The sequence below is a fragment of the Lepisosteus oculatus genome, chromosome 27, assembly GCF_040954835.1.
Source record: "Lepisosteus oculatus isolate fLepOcu1 chromosome 27, fLepOcu1.hap2, whole genome shotgun sequence".
Classification (NCBI taxonomy): Eukaryota; Metazoa; Chordata; class Actinopteri; order Semionotiformes; family Lepisosteidae; genus Lepisosteus; species Lepisosteus oculatus.
In genome coordinates this window covers 11,630,710-11,650,226 of record NC_090722.1, presented here as the reverse complement: position 1 = coordinate 11,650,226, position 19,517 = coordinate 11,630,710, and the positions used below count along the sequence as shown (strand labels likewise).

Below are 19,517 nucleotides of genomic sequence, written 5' to 3'. Positions count from 1 at the left end.
CTGGCAGGTCTGGGAGTGTCTCGTGTCTCAGTGTGCACCTGGAGCTGTTCTGCGCTGGGTTTCGTTTCTCCTCGGCAGTGGCAGGAAACACACCCACAGAGCACAGCGCACGTGTTCAGAGTTACACACAGCAGGCGTGTTCAGAGTTACACACAGCGCGCGTGTTCAGAGTCACGCCTCACCCCGAGGATCCCAGCTGCATCTTCTACTGTCCCTCACTCCAGCGCTGAGCACAGAAAGCCCGCTGGCTCAGCTGGACGCTCCTTAACTGCTGTCTGGGCTGAGGCCTCGGACTGCATCACGCATGTTGTTCTAGATATCATGCGCCCCTCCACGTGGATTCCTAAGGTATCCTCCTACCACTTCCCAAAACAGACAAGCCATGCCCAAGGTTTTGGAATATCTCATTCTAATGCATTATTAGGCCTATTTAATTAAGAGTTCGGCTGGACACATGGATCACAAAGAAGCACGACTGAGTGTCTGAGAGCCTGAGTCAATAGACTAGTGAAAGCTCTCCTATAACGTTCGTTCTTTTTTTTTCACGTGTGAAATTTTGCTCAAGGTTAAGTTCTCACTGAACTCCAACACAACTATTTTTGTCAGTGGCACGAATTTCTTTGTACTGTAAGCTCGGTGCCTTCATTTCACATCATGAAACCCCTTATGTGGGCTTTCAGAAGACCGCAGCCTTCTGCTCCTCTGAAAACGGAAGATCTTTCAAACTAGACAGCGCTCCTGGTGTGCAAGGTTGGTCGCCACTCGCTTGCGGTCCTGTGATGACTGTCACTTCTAAAACAGTACAAGAACTGAAAAAACATCTTCCTCTGGAAGACGGCTGTCCCACAACTGTGGTCTAGACACCCACGCTGACCTACATACTGAGAGCCGCGAAGTCCGACTCACTAACACGCACATGCTCTGCTACAGACTCGGCTCGTGAAACCCGAGGGACATGTAGTCTATGAAAGCGGCTTGTTGAAAGGCATCAGGAGAAGATACAGGAAAAGGAGACCATTACTAGCTAATCGATTCCAGCATCTCATCTAGGCGTTTCTTGAAAGAAGCCGGGGAATCGTCTTTCACAACGTGACTGGGGTGACTGCTCCACACTCCCACCTCCCTTTGCGTAAAGACGCACGCCTCCTGTTCTGTATTTTAAATGCTCCTCCATGTAGGTTCCACTCGTTCACCAGTTCCGTGTGTGTGCTGGAGTATGGAGGGTGAGGGATTATTAACTGCGAAGGCTGCTTTTGGAAAACAGGAGGGTTTTTTTTGTTTCGCATTCTTAGGATTTCTGGAGGTTTGGAAAGGGGTGACCGCGCCCCCCGGCGGGTGGAGCTCGGCTTGAAGGTCGGGCTCGGAGCGCCCGGTTCTGCTGTTCCGCTTACAGTCCGAACCGCACCGCGCAGCTGCGCAGTGGAGGCGCTCATACTAATCAGCGCTCCAGAAATACAGCCCGAGTCTTAAAAGCAAAATTCAATACCGCGTTGTGTTGAGCTCAGCTCAAAGAAGCACCGTGTGAACTGGGGCACGTGCGACTCGGGTCGTGTCTGGGGTTCCCCGTGTCGGAGAGACAGTCAGCTGTCGGCTCTCGGTTACTGTTTTCTCTGAAAAACAAGATGAACGGCGGTGAATGAGTTTCTCTAGTTACCCGCCTAGAGATATATATTTAATAGAAAAATACAACTTCATCCCCCAGGTGAACGCGGAACATGCAGCTGGGTGAAGGATGAGGTCACGGGGCGATCGGAGAGGGGCCTCCAGTGCTTCGTGAGGGGAGCTGGGGGGGGTGTGACCGATGTTTTTCTCGGGTCCTGTGGGTGAACAGCTGAGACTCGGACGTCCGAATCGCGAACAGCTGCAGACTCACCAGGGCGCTGGAGAGCCCGAGACAAACCGCCATTAACACCTCCTTTATTTCATCTGTGTGCTGGGCAGAGGGGTGTCGCTAGACATTACACAACTGCCTTTTGTTTTGAATGATGTTTCTATTGCGCCTCACAACACGTGAATGTGCTTTAGCGCTGGTGCCCGGCCTGTGTGAGGTCTGCTGCCCTGAAGAGGGGGATGTAGCCACAGATTGCGAAATCCTGTGCGTGCCCACTCACGCGGAGCCCCGAGAGGGGGGGGGGAGGGTCGTGGAGAGTACTGATTGGCCCCCGGGTTTGTGCTGAAAGCGGTCGGCGCGAGAGTAATTTCTGGCTCTGCCCCTCCCACCACCCACCTCTCTCGGTCAGCTGCGTTACGGGAAGCCCGAAAATTCCGCTCTGAGTCCAGAAACAAACATCCTTCTGAACAGCGCACTGCGCTCCTCTGTTCAGATGTCAGATTGCTGCGCCCCGCGTTGCTCCAGTCTGCCCTGCCTGCTGCCTGTCCGTTTCTGACCTGTACACCTCCCCTGTTTCACATGTGTGGTCAACAGCTCTGGCACAGCGCCTGCCTTCCGGCTGCCCCGTCTCTATTTCAGCATCGCCGTGTGCTCACCGTATGGCTCTGTCGCTCTCCCACTGCACCGCCCCTGCGTTGAGTGTCCCTCCTCTGAACTACATCCCAACACCCATCGTCTCCCAGGGCCAGTTAACCAAGGAGAACATACAGACTCCACACAGACAGCAGCCCAGGAACTGAAGCCAGGGTCCCATGTGACACTATGCTGCCCTGACCTGTATCATCTATCATTGTATCATCTGAATTGTATACCCCAGACACCTTGTTTCAGCCTTATAACAGGATATTACATGCTGTACAATAAAGGCTCACCCGTCTGACTCCAGTTACGTTTTCTCAATCTAATATCCTCTTTCTACAACCCGGAGGGCATTCACGAAACTGAAAGATACAACTAGCCAAGTCTTTTCCTGAGAAACGAAACTGAAATGAAAGTGCGCAGTTTCCCCGATGTGACTCGAGTTGATGCAGAGAATACAAGGGGCAGAACAACGGTTTTTAAATTTTCTTTTGTTCTCGGCTCTAGGACACGCGCCTGCAGAAGCGCCCTGCCCCTGCTGCTCGTGTTCCAGCGCCACACTCACACCTGCCATGAGTTTAGTCCGTTGAACAGCAGGACAGGGCGTCACGGGGGCGCAGTGGGGGGCGTGGCTGCCTCACGGCTCTGGGGCCCTGGGTGTCTGTCTGCTGGGAGTTTGCATGTTCTCATGGCATTCGCGTCGGGTTCCTCCCACAGACCAGGATTATCCTGCCAGTTTAATTCTGGCGGTTTCTGGGAGAATTCGTCCTGGTGCGAGCGTGAGCTCTGCGATGGACCGGCGTCCTGTCCACGGTGTCCCCCGCCTTGCTGGGGCAGGCTCCAGCTCCCCGCCACTCTGCCCTCGAAGAGTGGCCAGAGTGCAGGCTTGCTAGCGGGGGCTGTTACGGCCTGTAGTTCTCCCCCTCCACTTGTGCACATAAGAGGACATGTTTCTGACATAGTTAAGGAAGCCCGTTTCTGCAGGGAGAAAAAGAAAACGCGCTATGGTATCTCGCACTTGCGACATTGTATCTCAGAATTACGACTTTTGATCTGCATTTTCGACTTCGAAATACCGCACATTTCATGGTCTGTCCTTTCGCTGTTGTAACGGATTCGGGTTCTAGGGCTTGTGCCCTCGCCGCTCCCACCCTAGTTCGCCCCTCACTGCATGGGCTCGAACCTGAGTCTTGCCAGCCGAACTATAGAAGATCTTTAGCCCCGGCGGCCAGCATCCCTGTTATGCGCAGAGGAGGGCGGTGCCGTCGACACACTGCAACCAGATCGTACAACCTGTATGTCGCCGGTCCGTTACACTATATTCATGAATCGTACAGGATCATAGGATCTATAAACCTGAAGACTTGTCTTGTCATTCTCATTATTACAAAACACTCATAAGTCATCGTGTTCATGTTTAAATCTAGAAAGTGTCAATTTAACAGGATTAAATCTATGAACGATCTTAAATGACATCTCTTTAACTTTATTTGTAAGACTGTCAGCAAATGTCCAAACTCATTTCCAATTTATATTCCTAAACATAGCCTTCCAAAAGGAGACACAATGAGGTGTAACGCCACTGGGCTACGTTCATTGCTGGCGCCAGAAGTGACGTCAAAATGGTGTTTTCAAAACGTAATTCTGAGATACAAATTCGCAATTGCGAGATACCATAGCGCGTTTTTTAGTCCCCGGTGGAAACGGGTTTCCATAGGGTTCCTGTTGTAATCTGTCGCTCTGCAGAACTCAATTAAGCCTATACTGACCAGCCGTGTCTCAATTCTCCAGTGTACAGCAGGACTGGATCAATAAGCAGGCAGCACACGCTCTTGGGTTTTTGTCTCATAGCGTTTATTTGTAAAATGCCGTATTTGGTTAACAATTCCAGTTGTGGACTGAAATGACAGGTCTCAGACACAAGAATATAGGAGGCTAGACTTAGAGACAGCAGTAGACGTCTGGAAAATACAACAGGTAAATGGCGTTAACTATGATATATTTGTATACATACAGATCTACCATATACAGAATCTCTATTTTTCAAAAGTTATTAAGAAACAGGCAGGCAACATATTCACCCCTGTGGATCCACGCCAGGACAAGATCCTCGCACAAGAGGAATCCTCTTCAGCGCAAGCTCTTTCACAAGTTGCTCCCTTTGAAGTTATTTATATTAGTGGCCGCCTAGTTTATTTATTTTATGAAAGTGGTATTTGCTATTTCCATGAAGTGGTTTCCTGCTTTCGCTCCCCGTCTGCTGTTCGCGTCCCGTTCGACCCAGCTCGGTTTGCAGGTCTTATGGGCCGCGTGTAAGCGACCCGGTGAGCTCAGTCTGGTGCAGAGAGTCCTATTTCACGACATTGCGCCATACTGTACCACAGCGCTGCCCCCAGCGTATCTGTCATGACAACGTGTGCATGTGCATTAAGGGATTCTGAACCCTGATGTGTGTTTTTTACTTTGGCTCTTTAGGTTTATACATGTTTATCTATATTACATCATTCGTAATGATATTGCATCACGTTTCATCCGCATCGCATCGAATAAAACAAACAAAATAAAATCTAATGTATAATAACCGGCTGCGTGCACTGGGTTTTCGGGGTAATTACGCTAAAGGGTTTATGACCAGCAGAATATTATTTGAGCCAAGACTGTACCGCATCATTCATGATTAATTCGATTACTGCGTAGATACTGGAAATTCAATCAGTTGTCCAAGACGCCGGCGGCATGAAGCGCAGTATCGCGGTCAGTTATAAAGCGGGGCTGCGTTACCTGGAACCCAGATCGTCTACCCTCATATAAACCCCCATATCGATAGCAAAAAACATCTTTGCGCCAGCCTGGTGACATTACGCTGGTCTGTCCCAAGAAAACGGAGGACACAAAAGCAGTTTTATTACCTTGGAAACGGGAGCGACATTCACACGAACCCTTTCACACAGAGACTCGAGGGAGCTTGGCTTCTTTTCAAGGAATGGATGAGACACTCGGATCAGCTACCCCCTGGCCTAGATAGGCCGTGTTCGTAAAGACACACGCCTCTGCTCCGACCGGTTTCTGGTGTCAGCGCTTTCGAACACCGGTCCCGTTTGTACACAGCAGCACACGCTGGGCAGGGCTCGTACCTCCGGGCGGTCGTGAGCTCTGATCGTGTTCGTACCCTCAGGCAGACGTGCGAGAATTTGGTTTTCTGGTTTAGCGGCCCTCTGTTTTACCAGACGCGTTCTTTTCAGTTTCCTCCTGCAGTATTACCAGGCTCACTTAACACAATTGCGACGCTACATTCACGGTATGTAACTGTGCGGTAAGCTCTCTTAACGGTACAGGGTGACGCTTTGCTCCGCTATCACAATCGTACTGAGTCGCAAAACCCAAAAAGATGCAAAGTGTGGAGGAAAGGGAGGCAAACATCCAAACACTGTTTGAAAGCCTGAACCACTTTGAATCTAAAATGTAGCAACAGCACTGCCAGTAAGTGCAATTCCAATGCAATTTTGTACAAGTAGCAATGTGCCGTCGGCTTCACGCCAAATACGCGCAGACTCCTGCGGGTGTTTCTGCAGGGACTCAGCTGAAACACCTCTGACCTCCAGACTACAGGGGGTCCCCAGCCCTGGTCCCAGAGAGCCCCAGTCCAGCGGGGTTTGTAGAGGCCTCCGTTAAATTACCAATTCTAAGGCTGTCGAGGAAGGAAGCCATTCAGAGGTGATTTAAGACTAAGATTTAAGTTCTGCCCTTAAGGCAAGGAGTTGAACTGAATTATTTCTCAATAGCTCACAGATGAGAGGGGACCCCTCAGACTAGCCAGGACCAAGGCTGGAAACCCATACTGGGACAGTTTCATCAGCTGTTGTGGAATGTCATATCAGAGTCCACTTCAAGCTTTTGTGTAAAATGAGGGAGAAAGAGTTGCTTTGGCTTATAAATTATCACAATGATAATATTAACATCTTCATCCCTTTAGTAAAGCACAATAGCGAAAAAACCTTTTTCAAATAAAACGGGTCAAAAATATCTGCTGAGATTACTGTGGAAATCCGTGGGCACTCTGACTGTGGAACAGGAATGCAGTAGAGCAGACTTCAGTCTCACACCATCACTAAGACTGGGGAGGCCACGCGCTTTCAGAGTTACACCACCGCGTTCCTGTCCAACTCTTTGTTTTTTATGATCAGAATGAAGTGAATTAGGGCTGTGCTGATTGCAGCACTACAGCACAGTCGCTCTGTCCTGCAATTGCAGGCGCAGCACTTGAGAGAGTCAGGTGCTCACAGTTCAATCGTGGTCAGTGAGGTCTTTGCCCTAAAAACATTGCGAAATGCTTAATTGCGTCTGTCACTCGGGTTACACTTTTCACAGTAATCTCAGGAGATCTTTTTTTTACCACGATTCCTCCAGGACAGGCACTTGGGAGAGTTTTGCAGCCAAAATAACAGCAAAAAGTCCTGGAAGTGGAGGTCCTCGGCAGCTCTGGGCCCCCTGACGGCTCTGACAGGGGCCACAGCGCCGCCAGTGACCCCGAGACTGATCCCCAACCCGCTCCCGGCAGGAAGCCGCCCTGGGATACAACACACTTGACTCGTTAGGCAATCAATCCTGAGCACAGCACAGCTAAAGGTGGGAACAAAATCAAAAAAGGAATGCGACCCCAGAGGGAGCCGATTTTAGACAGTAAAGGCACGAGGTGCAGCATGAGGCTGGGCATTAGGGTCAGGATACTGACAAACTCCCCCAGACCCCAGTGCAGACGCAGCAGAATTCACTGACAGCCACCCCCTGTGTGTAGCACCAAGGGAAGACTCTATCATCTACCATCACAGCCCTACCGGCCCGGTCCGCGCGAGAGCCAGGGCACAGGGCCAAACCAGTGCCCTACTGCAGCCAGTAGGGGGCGCTGGAGCGGAGCTGAGCTGCTGAGCCGGGTCGGAGGGGAGAATCGGTGATTACGGGACGAGGAGGGAAGCAGGACTACTGAAATGAGAAAGAGGGCGGAGGGGAGGGCGGCGCTGCAGCAGCTCAGTGGGCGACGATGACGGTGAAGTAGATGATGTACAGGATGATGATGGCGATGCCGATGCCCAGGGCGGTGTGGTTGAGGATCCGCGCCAGTCTGGAGTTCCTCTGCGCAGCTTCCTGGTTGCCCTGGTGGTTGGCTTCACGGGTCTGCACAGCAAGAACGAGAGGACAGATGTCATGGAAGAGGCTTTCTGAGCTCTATCTGTTCCTCTACTGCTGACTGCTCTGCTGCCCTGTGACTCTGACACGTCAATCACGCAGCCTGACTGCACTGATGGGGAGCGTGGCCCCTTGAGCTCCAGCAACCCCCCTCTAGTGAGACGCATGGCTTACTTTCACAGCACACACCTGTGCCGTGGCAGGGGCCTGTGGGATTTCAAGCACGCGCTCAAGGAGTTGGATTAATTGGATTAATAACTCTGCCCCTCTCCCCTGCTCACATGCATGCACACACACACAAACAAGACAACCTCAGTGCTCCTCTTTTGATTCCAGTGTTTTGCCATTATTCTCCCCTGAAAGGGGCCTCTCTGTGGTTTCGGATTTCCGAGCCCTACCATGGCCCCCAACCCCCGCCCCCATCCCCCATCCCCCATCCCTGCTCCACCTCCTCCTTCTCCTCCCCCTTTTATGTCTGGCTCCAGTTATCCATGTGCCTGCTTAGCCAGCAAGAGCATTGTCCGCGCTTTCCTAACACAAACACGGAGGCTTCCCAGTTCCCCCTGCTGCCAAGCTGAGAGAGGCCATTCCAGCAGAAACCAACAAAATGGAGGACAGGGCTGACAAAGGTCTGTCGGCCCCACCGGAACACAGTAACACCACTGACTACCCCGAGGGGCTGTGAGCTGGGTTCTGTATAGTACTACACACTGGCTGGGGTCCAAACAGCCAGCCATGCTGGAATCCAGATGTGTCCCCACTTACACAGGCTGTGTGTACTGAAGTTACTAGGGCGCAGTGCCCCTCTCAAGGAAACACCAGTAGCGTACAGAGATGGGGCTCAAACCCACATTTTCGTCCGAAGATTCGGACACTCACTAGACTGCCGTTTCTTCCACAAGACAGAGGCCCAGAAAATATATTTTTTTGCATTTCACAGCTTAAACTGGTCGTACAGCTGGACTTGCAAAAATCCCGCTTTCTCGTTCTCCTGCTGGTTGAAATCACCCACACCCTCCAGCATGTTCAAATATTTACCAAAGAGGTTTTCTCAAACTGCCTGGGAATGTTTCAGAAAAAAAACACCCCCAGGCATCACAGGCATGTAGTACCCAGGCTGCCCGACATCTGTGCAGTGCAGGAAATGAGAAATATGTATGTAGCTATCTATCTGGGCATGTCACTCAGTATTGTGCTTCAGTTTTAGAGCAGAATCGTGGGATTAAGTTTGAGAGAGTTTCAGAACTATGCAGCCTGTAATTTAAACTAAAAATGAGCAGTAAAAAGATATTTAAGTACAATGACTCTGCAGACATAATAAACATGATCTGTTTGGGAGATAAACCTCCTACTAACCTTCAGGAATGCCTGTCCTTGCATTTAGATCAAGGCTGTGAATATCTAAATGCAATACTGCCTATAGAAATGTTGCTGTCAGTCCACAAATCAAGGCTGGATGCAGCCACTAACTCTCACCAAGTGTTTATATATACTTGCAGACTTGTATGTCTCTTCGTATTTAAATACAGCCAGCTTTTCTGGTTCCCAGTGGTTGGCTGTTCCTCCTGCTCTGTGGGTACCTGGGGCTTCATCTGGCGCCGTCTGGAGAGGATGTGAAGCCTCTGAGGCCCTCTGTTGTTTCTTCTGATTTGTCCAGGGTTTCAAAGTCTTCCTAGTGTCCCCCCACCCCACCCCCACCATGAGTGAGCCCCACTCTTTACCAGTCCAGCTAAACTAGGGGTTTGACTCTGGCTCCTCCTGTCCCTGGAGAAAGGGAACATCCTGCTTTCTTGGCAATAAGAACAGTTCTTGCCCCATTGTGATTGGGCAAAAGAGACTCAGTTCCTCCAGCCTGTCAGTGTGGGACACTCCCTTCAGACTGAAGAGACTCAGTTCCTCCAGCCTTTCAGTTTTGGACACTCCCTTCAGACTAAAGAGACTCAGTTCCTTCGGCCTGTCAGTGTGGGACACTCCCCTCCCTTCAGCCCCAGAATGTGTCTGGTTGCTCTTCTGGATGGGTTCCAGAACTGCAATATGCTTTTAGGAATCGGTGGCCAAAATTATTCAGAAAATGCCAGTAACACGTTACACCCCTTCATTTGAATTGCATGCTTTTTATACATCTTACTGTTTGTTCCCCTTTCTCATTGCTTCCCCTTTTCAAGCTCTCATCCAAGCGTGTCCCTGGGGAAGCAGCTGTGCAGCGCGTCACCTGGGCGGCAGTGCGCGTCAGGTCCGCTTACCCCTGAGCCTCCGCCCCACACCCAGGACCCCGCACCCATCCGGCTCAGGCGTAAGAATTCCTTTGAGTGGTGCAGCAAAACAGCTGGGAAAGTTTGCATTCCCAGCAGAGCTGCACAAACCAGCCAGAACAAAACAGCCTCCCGCCTCCCTGCCTCCCAAGTTTCCTAACAAAGGACTCCTCAAAGAAAAACAAACCAGGCCTGTGCTAGAGCCAGTGTCTGACCAAGCGTGTCCCTGGGGAAGCAGCTGTGCAGCGCGTCACCTGGGCGGCAGTGCGCGTCAGGTCCGCTTACCCCTGAGCCTCCGCCCCACACCCAGGACCCCGCACCCATCCGGCTCAGGCGTAAGAATTCCTTTGAGTGGTGCAGCAAAACAGCTGGGAAAGTTTGCATTCCCAGCAGAGCTGCACAAACCAGCCAGAACAAAACAGCCTCCCGCCTCCCTGCCTCCCAAGTTTCCTAACAAAGGACTCCTCAAAGAAAAACAAACCAGGCCTGTGCTAGAGCCAGTGTCTGACCCCAGCAAGAGCCAGCTCAGCTCTCACAGACACACCTCCCAGTCCCAGGCCCCCTGGACCTGAGCTCCACACACACAGAATTAGACAAGACAGGCGAAGAGCTACAGATGAGAGGACACAGCTTGGCCCACCGAGACCGTTTGGTAGTGAGTAGTTATTTGATCTCATCCAATGGTTTCTTGAAAGAAACCAGGGTATCGGCTTCAATCACATTGCTGGGCGGCCTGCTCCACACCACCACCACCCTCTGTGTACAGAAGTGCCTACTGTCCCGATGGCAGGAACTCATGTGGACGTTTCCTGAGAGAAGCCAAGGTTTGCGCTTGAACAAAATGGCTGGGCTGCTGGTTCCACACTCCCAGGAACCAGTGATGCAGTGATGAGTCCAGAGGCCCCGCAGCTGAGAGACAACATCCTTATGGTGGAGGTGGGACCAACCAACCAGATAATGAGCCTATAAACTTGTTTATTGCTGGCAAGGAGAAGTCACATACACTGATTCTGTTATATTGTGGACTCTGCTCAGCCACCTGGTACGTCTCCCTGAATAAACAAGGAGAGGGGGCCAATCAGGAGGCTCTGCTTTCCCCCTTGATTGACACCAGTAACTGGCCTGAGTCACACACCTCCGCTCTTCCAGGAATCACGTTCCCCACAGGCAGCCTCACAATTCTTTCTTTACAAGACGCTGGGAAAAGTCCACTGACTGGGCAGAACAGCAATGTTGTTTTTTCTTTTCGGTGTCAGTTCTGCTAATTGCAGTTCTGTATATACTAGCAGTGAGGCCAGAAGCAGGATCTACAGCTGCTGACTTCTAAACATGAGCCCATCTGCTCCTAAAACTAGAAATGTATCAGATTGCTGCGCAACAGGATGTGTTTTTCTATTTTAGCTTCAACCCCTATGGCTGCGAGAGAAGTCAGCCCACACCCCCCTGAATTCACACACTGACTGGACTGGAGACAATGTTGTCCCTCTCTTCTCACACTGCCCCTGAATTCACACACTGACTGCACTGGAGACACTGCCCCTGAATTCACACACTGACACAGCTGACTTGACTGGAGACGTAGAAGTAAAAGGTTCACAACGTTGAACCTGGCTGTAGAGCCTCCTTCATGACTTCGGGTAACTGGGAACAACCCTCCCTCACAAGATGACTGTCCAAGCCTTCCAGGGCGTGTGTGTGGATGCGCGTGTCTGTGCAGCGTCACTGTCTCCTGACTGAATTCGCCGCTGATTTCCTGCTTGCTGAACACTGGTGTGTAATTGCAACCGGCGACGTTTTGTTTAAAGCTTCGCGGTGCGTGCGTGCAACGGTCCGCGCGACAGAAGCCGCCTCCCTTCCAGCACGTGGAACATGTCGGTTCCCGTGTTGGGCGTGAGACTCAAGCTCAAAACCAAGAAGGTTTCAGGATGTTTGCAGCCGCACAGAAGGTACACAACTTTCTAGAACAGCTCTGTTCATGGTGTCATCCCGATATCCGAGAAAAACCCTTACTCACGCTGGGAAATCAGTTTCAGTTCCGTTTAAGGGATTTGTTAACACTTAGACCACAGTTTCGCCCTCCTGTAAAGACCTCAGGGGTCACTTTTGTGCGTAAAAAGCCGATATGCCGCTTGCAAATATTTTAACCATTCGCCATTCACTGACTGCAGCTCGTGCAGTCTAAAAGAGGTTTTACCGTATCACGTGTCAGATACAAGCTCTTACACACTGCAGAAACCAGAAGGCACTGGTTTGCTGACCACTGTGTCGATTATATACACGTACACAAAGCACCCGCATTAATACCGAACTGGTTAAACAGCAAACAACTGATATGCTGGTGCCGGACTTTGTTCTGGGCGCGTTGGAGTGACGTTGGCGCGGCGCCACGCTCAGAATCCCCCAGCAGAAACCAGCCTGGCGTTTCAGTTACTTTCCGAACGGCTGCAAAATCCCTCTTTGTCCCCAGCAAACGGTCCCGATTAATTTATTTTAAAAATTATTCAACCAAAAAAAAAGTTTTTTCACCAATATATCTGTGTATTTGCATATAGGGGCACAGATGGCTACGTAATAAATAACTATGACGTTCTTGTTCCCCTGTGTTATTCATCTAGTTAATACCGGGACCCAAACTTCCTTTCGGAACAAATAGTGAAGCACGAACCAGTGGGTGGAAAGTCTGGGGAAGTGCACTGAAAACCACAAAGGGTGGTGGGTTTGTGGAACATGCTGCTCAGTCATGTTGCTCAAGGCTTCTCTCAAGAGCAGGCGGGATGAGATCCAGGGATCACTTAACTACCCACCCTTCCACTTTCTAACAACTTTATCCCGTACAGAGCTCCAGGGGAGCTGGAGCGTGTCCCTGCAGGCAGCGGACACAGATCAGTTAACTGCTAACGGTCTCTCTCGTTTGCACCCTTTCTGAATTTCCTGCATTCTTAAGATACCTGACTGCTGTCTCCGATCGCTTGTTTGGCCAGAAGGAACCATCTTCTCCAAACCCTACTCCATGATTCTTTCACAAGCATGCACTTCCTGTTAATAATAATATTTTTTATTTATAAAGAGCCTTTCCAAACCCAAGGTTCACTCTTCAGAGTCTCTGGGGAGTGTACGAGCAAGGTGGCCCAGTCCAGTCTGATCCTCTCTCGCTGTCACTGGTGAAGCTAACAGACCACCCTCCTGCATCGCAGGATACAGATCCAGGAGATTAACCGGGATCTCAAAGACTAAATGAACAAAAGATCACCAGAGAATGGTGTTCTTGCCCAGGGAATAAAACAGAGAGTGAAAAGAGCACAATAATGCAGAAAGACCCTGTACACATATATAACCTTGTTTCCTGCACTTAACAAGGCTTGTACATGCCCCTGTGTCCCACATCTGGTTGCCTGGAGTGCTGCCCGTCTCCCTCTGCACACTGGTGTCCCAGCGGATAGCAAGACTCTGACACAGCAGGTCTGACCCTCCTGCACAAAGTGGCGCAGCGAGCTTCCTCTGTTGTGAGGGATGTGTGGACTGAGAGCTGGCCAATGGACACTTTTGAGAGTATATACTTGCTGGCCAGAATATTAACCCCTTCTGCAACATCCAGCAAATGAATATCAGACAAGGAAGCTGTGTCTCCTCTGTGCTTCAGATCCCAGGAGCTCTTAAAGAAAAAAAAGTTCCAAACAAGAGGAGGCTATTTAGCCCTACCGCCCCGTTTGGTATTTAGTAGTAATTATTGATGCAACAATCCAGCTGTTTCCAGGGTATCGGCTTGTTCCACACTCCCACCACCCATTGCATAAAGAAGCACCTCCTGTTCTCCACCTGAGACATCCCCGCCTTCTGGAGGTTCGCTTCAATCCGGTTGGTGTTTGGCCACCTTTTACAATGGTCGCCTGCGAGGTGTGCCCAGGAATCCGAATGGGATGGGAGCGAGGGGAGAGGACAGGAGGGTGGGAATGACAAACAGGATTGGAAAGGGGAACTGTAGAAGTTCCCTTTCTCTGTAAACTTTCACCAGCCTTCAATTATCCAGCCAGTCTGAGTACAGGCAATGTCTACTGAGACGCCGGCTTTGGAGAATTACCAAGGTCTTTACAACCTTCTACTCGAATTGCTTCTGCTTTAAAACACCAACCTGCTCCACAGCAAACATTAAGACGGAAGTATCGCAGATCATGGGACAAGACCGATGTGCTGTGCTGGGGCTGATAAGGCAGCATACAGCTGCACTAGAATTTTCCAGGGAATAGCAGTGAGAATTATTGACACCTGGGGTCTGGAGTGAAGTTCCTTCGCCCACGCACAGATCTCTGACGCACGCCCCTTTGACAGTCCACTCTCTCCCAGACCCCAGAATTTCATTTTCTGTTCTTTTGCATTGTGCATGGATTGTAAGGTTATTTCTTCCCAAAAGATCCAGAAAAGAACAAATTTCCCTGTCACCCTTCTCTCTCACACACACACTCACCCCTCTCCTCTCTCACACACTCACTCCCCTCCTCTCTCCCACACTCACTCCCCTCCTCTCTCCCACACACACTCACTCCTCTCCCACACACACTCACCCCTCTCCTCTCTCTCTCTCACACTCTCTCACCCCTCTCTCTCACACTCTCTCACCCTTCTCTCTCACACTCTCTCACCCCTCTCCTCTCTCTCTCTCACACTCTCTCACCCCTCTCTCTCACACTCTCTCACCCTTCTCTCTCACACTCTCTCACCCCTCTCCTCTCTCTCTCACACACACACTCACTCCTCTCCTCTCTCTCTCTCACACACACACTCACCCCTCTCCTCTCTCTCACACTCAATTCAATTCAATTCAATTCAAGGTGCTTTATTAGCATGACCGATGGGTACAATCAGTGTTGCCAAAGCAAATAAAAATAATAAAATTAACATAGAACAAAACAAAAATAGAAGTAAAATAAAATCTACAGACATGTTACAGACATTTACAACAAAGACATATTATATAATATCGACATATACTGTAGGCGGCTGGAGCATTATTGGGAGACGGACTCACTGTTCCTCAGGCTGTGACAGGAGATCACATACTGGGCTGCCAGATCAACTGAGTTCCCTCCTCCCTCTCCCAGTAGGATTGGGACCTGTTGTGGTTTTGGCAGGTGTGCACTCTCTCACCCCTCTCCTCTCTCTCTCACACACACACACACTCACCCCTCTCCTCACTCTCACACACACTCACCCCTCTCCTCACTCTCACACACACTCACCCCTCTCCTCTCTCTCTCTCACACACACACACTCACCCCTCTCCTCTCTCTCTCTCACACACACACACTCACCCCTCTCCTCTCTCTCTCTCACACACACACACTCACCCCTCTCCTCTCTCTCTCTCACACACACACACTCACCCCTCTCCTCTCTCTCACACACACACACTCACCCCTCTCCTCTCTCTCACACACACACACTCACCCCTCTCCTCTCTCTCACACACACACACACTCACCCCTCTCCTCTCTCTCACACACACACACACTCACCCCTCTCCTCTCTCTCACACACACACACACTCACCCCTCTCCTCTCTCTCACACACACACACTCACCCCTCTCCTCTCTCTCACACACACACACACTCACCCCTCTCCTCTCTCTCACACACACACACACTCACCCCTCTCCTCTCTCTCACACACACACACTCACCCCTCTCCTCTCTCTCACACACACACACACTCACCCCTCTCCTCTCTCTCACACACACACACACTCACCCCTCTCCTCTCTCTCACACACACACACTCACCCCGCTCCTCTCTCTCACACACACACACACTCACCCCTCTCCTCTCTCTCACACACACACTCACCCCTCTCCTCTCTCACTCTCACACACTCTCACCCCTCTCCTCTCTCAATTCAATTCAATTCAAGGTGCTTTATTAGCATGACCGATGGGTACAATCAGTGTTGCCAAAGCAAATAAAAATAATAAAATTAACATAGAACAAAACAAAAAATAGAAGTAAAATAAAATCTACAGACATGTTACAGACATTTACAACAAAGACATATCTCCTCTCTCTCTCACACACACACACTCTCTCTCACCCCTCTCCTCCCTCTCTCACTCTCACACTCCCTCACCCCTCTCCCTGACCCTCTCCCTCTCGGCCCCAGTGCTGGACTCACCAGTATGGAGTACACCAGCGCGGCGATGCCCAGGGGCAGGCAGCAGCACAGCATGGTGAAGATGGAGTAGCCCAGATAGTCCGGCAGCGGGTGAGCCAGCGGGGTCTGGGTCACATAGATGGTGGGCTGCACCGTGACCGTGGTGCCCTGGGGGTACTGGGGGTAGGGCTGAGCCGGCATGGGGTACCCTCCGGGCGGCATGGGGTTATCCTGGTAGGGTGGAGGAGGGGGGTACGCAGCCCCTGCCTTGACCGCGGGGTCCCAGCCGGGAGGGGGTGCGCTGGGGTCCTTGCTGGGCTCATCTGGATAGGGCTTGCTCATCCTTGGACAGGGGGTTCCCACTCCTGAAACAACTGCAATCACCACGCTGGTCTGCTTCGGATCCACACGCCAGTCCTGGGATTCAGGATTTCAGTGTCCCTTGGCTGCAAGCTGTCTCTGCGAGGAGCTGCTGTACTTGTGTCTCTTAGCCCAGTATCTCTGGGGTGTTAACGGCACTCCCTCTGTCCCTCCCTCCTCTATCTGCTCGTCAGAGGCTAGTTTTGCATTGCAGCCCGAGAGGATATGTGCGCTCTTGCTGGACGAGGGGGGATGGAGCAACTTCAAAGCAAGGTATGCGGTACCGCAATACGAGCTGGCCAGAGGGACTCTGCTGCCCCCTGGTGGCCGAGCCTCGAACAGCAGAAATTCCGAAATGAGGGGCCGCTACAGCAGCGCATGCGTCACCAGGCAGATTCATGTGTGATGCAATGCAGGTTTTCCCAATCCATATCCTGGAAACCCACACTGGGTTTTCCCAGCAGCTGAGCCTGGGACTTAGCTCCTTGGTTAAGCCTGCGAGTTTCTTGATTAGGGGTTTTGTGGGGATTTAGTTACGAAAGCCACCCAGTAGTTAGGAGACAAGCTCCAGCCCGTTCAGGAACCAAGCGCATTGAGGAGCTCAGACTGCACCAGCTAGGGCTGCCCGAGGTGCAGTTATCCAGCTGAGGGCTCGGGTGGAAGTGACCGCGCGGGAAGAGGTTCTCTAGGACCAGGATTGGGAACGCCCCTCAACAGGGAGCTCGTATTTACCTGAAATATTAACCCTGAGCCCAGCCTCCGCGATTCAAGCAAAAGAACAGCACCTGCCCGCAGGGGCGTAGCCAGGAAGTGATTGTCGGGTGGGCCTGTGCAAGAGTGGGCGGCCCGGGCTCTGACTGACCGTCCTGCCAGCACAGGGGCACCCCTCCCATTTACAATGCCATCCTCGAGCGGTATAATCAAACAGAGGAATTAGCAGAACCTTATATACAGTATACTGTCTCTCTCACACACACAGGATAAGCAACAATTACCAGGCTGCCTAATGCTACTGTGCCACAGCGGACACACACACACAAAAACAATCAGTTCCCACCTCTGTGGTGAGGTTGTGGCCTTCTAGACCAGACGCAGGCGTCGGCACTTGGATTTGGATATGGCGGTAATCTCGTCACGTAGCAAATTCCCGTTCAAATGACAGCTGGTTTGCAAAGGCCTCTCATATAAGGACTTAGTCTTTAGCTGAAGAACAGCTGCAAGAGCTCATTTTCACTTCTTGCTTGTAACAGTTCTAAGTATTTCATATGCCTGCTTTTAGATTGTTCAGAAGTTTTACAAGTTACAATGAAGTTAATATTTTATTGCAAACCACAATGAACACAACGCAAAATACAAGATTCAAAATCCGTCTGAAATACTGTATTTAAAATACCATGCAGGATTTACTTTGAACTCTGTGAAACTGGCCCCCCTACAGACAGCCCAATCGATGAAACCCACCTCATTCGATAGTGCTGTGTTTGTGCCATTGAAAGTAGCGTTTGTGCTGCTTTTGTTCCCGAGATATAGCGTCTTGTTTTTCCGGTGATCACGTGACCATGCACGGTGACTTTGACCTCCGTCTGCCGAGTTTAAGCGTCTCCTACCGGTGCGAGAGTAACAGTTCTGCAACTGTGTTCCTCTGTTTGCTCGGGTAGGGGGCGGCGGTGGATTTTGCATTTAATATCAGTGTCTTCTGTGCGTTTGTGTGAGCAGGAAAATTAAATTTGTTTCGAACATCACATACCCTAATCAGAAGTGTTGAGGGTGTAGTCTCAAAAAGCGAACACTAGCAAACAATTGCATGTTCTTACCAAGAGGCTTTAACGAGCACGTCTTAATACTTCGTAGTGATGTGCTTTTTAAAAATCTGAAGAAGTGATCGGTTTCTCACTGTCTCTATCTTAAATAAACACACGCCCCAAGGGACGTGTAAAGATTTGACCAGTCAGTCGAGCCACGTGTTCAAAAAGGCTTGAATTTGCAACTTCATACAACATACAAACGTCGTTCACTAAAAAATACTGCAGGGCCTTTAGAGGCGATCTGAATAGTTATCTGTAAAATGCATACTCGCATCTATCCGTCAATATTATCTTAATGTTATTCATGCATTCCAAAACTTGTAATTTGTTTACAGGAGAAATTTTAGAACCTTTTCGTGCTCAACTCCTACAGGTCGAGTATGTATCTGCTGCTTGTGTTCGGGAAGCCAGGCTGTACTCCTCAAAACCCAAGACGCCTGTAGCATCTCATGTCTTATTTGTTTCGGGACTGGTCTGATCATCTACAGGCGGCTTTTTGAAAAACGTAGATATATGCATTTGTTTCGCTGTGTTGGCTAATAAACCAAAAACCTCGCGCTAGAGGTCGCTCTAAGAGCGTCTCACGACAACGACAGCCAATTAGGCTACGGCTCCGCATGCACCGCCCCCTATATTTACATCAATTTCTTATTGGTCACAAAGGAAACAGCGAGCCAATAGCCCGAAGCGCCAGTGAGCCGTCATGAAGAAGAGATGTGCGGATTCCTGTTGACCAGCTCTGCAGGACTGTCGGGCTCATTCCCGAGGCGTGCCCAGTGCTGAACCGGTGCTGAGGTCAGCTGTAATAATGTGTGTAACCAGACGCATTAGGAATGACATCGCGTTACATCGCGACAACTATCTCACAGCTACATAAGAATGTGTGATTCTTACGTTTTCACGGGTTCAAAACTACTGCAAGATATAGTTTATAAATGTCTTTGAAATCACTTTGTTGGATTAAATGGTCTATTACGATTCTTAACATTTATTTTCATTCTGTACTATAACATTTTGTTTCGATTGCAGCTTTTAAATGGATTTTCACCGGTACCGAATAAAGTGCCTTCACCAACTACTCCAATACGAAAACAGAAGTTGCTTCTTTCTAGATTTGTACCCAGGTTTTAAACAACCTCATTTTATTGTTATTATCATCATTCTATTATAATAAATATTGTCCGCCACATCTCTGTGGCTCCCTGCGACTCCCTGCTCTGCAGCCGGTTGGGTCGTTTCATCAGTTCGCCAGCAGAGGGCGGTGTGGAAACGCGGATTAGCAGAACACAACGAAAACATTTAAGT

General features: G+C 50.3%; 1 protein-coding gene and 1 long non-coding RNA gene across 2 annotated transcripts; one reads left to right on the top strand and one right to left on the bottom strand.

The window, feature by feature from the left end:
* Positions 1-4,302: 4,302 nt before the first annotated feature.
* LOC107075407 (cysteine-rich and transmembrane domain-containing protein 1-like) lies at positions 4,303-16,535 on the bottom strand. Its single transcript, XM_015336483.2, has 2 exons — positions 16,069-16,535; positions 4,303-7,642 (listed from the first exon to the last, which is right to left on the bottom strand). The coding sequence occupies exons 1-2, from the start codon at positions 16,387-16,389 to the stop codon at positions 7,496-7,498; spliced, it is 468 nt and encodes a 155-aa protein (XP_015191969.1). The 5' UTR covers positions 16,390-16,535; the 3' UTR covers positions 4,303-7,495.
* A 58-nt stretch (positions 16,536-16,593) lies between these two features.
* On the top strand, positions 16,594-19,298 carry LOC107075411 (uncharacterized). Its single transcript, XR_001476942.2, has 2 exons — positions 16,594-16,680; positions 18,876-19,298. It is a non-coding gene; the product is annotated as an uncharacterized lncRNA (long non-coding RNA).
* The last annotated feature ends 219 nt before the right edge of the window (positions 19,299-19,517 follow it).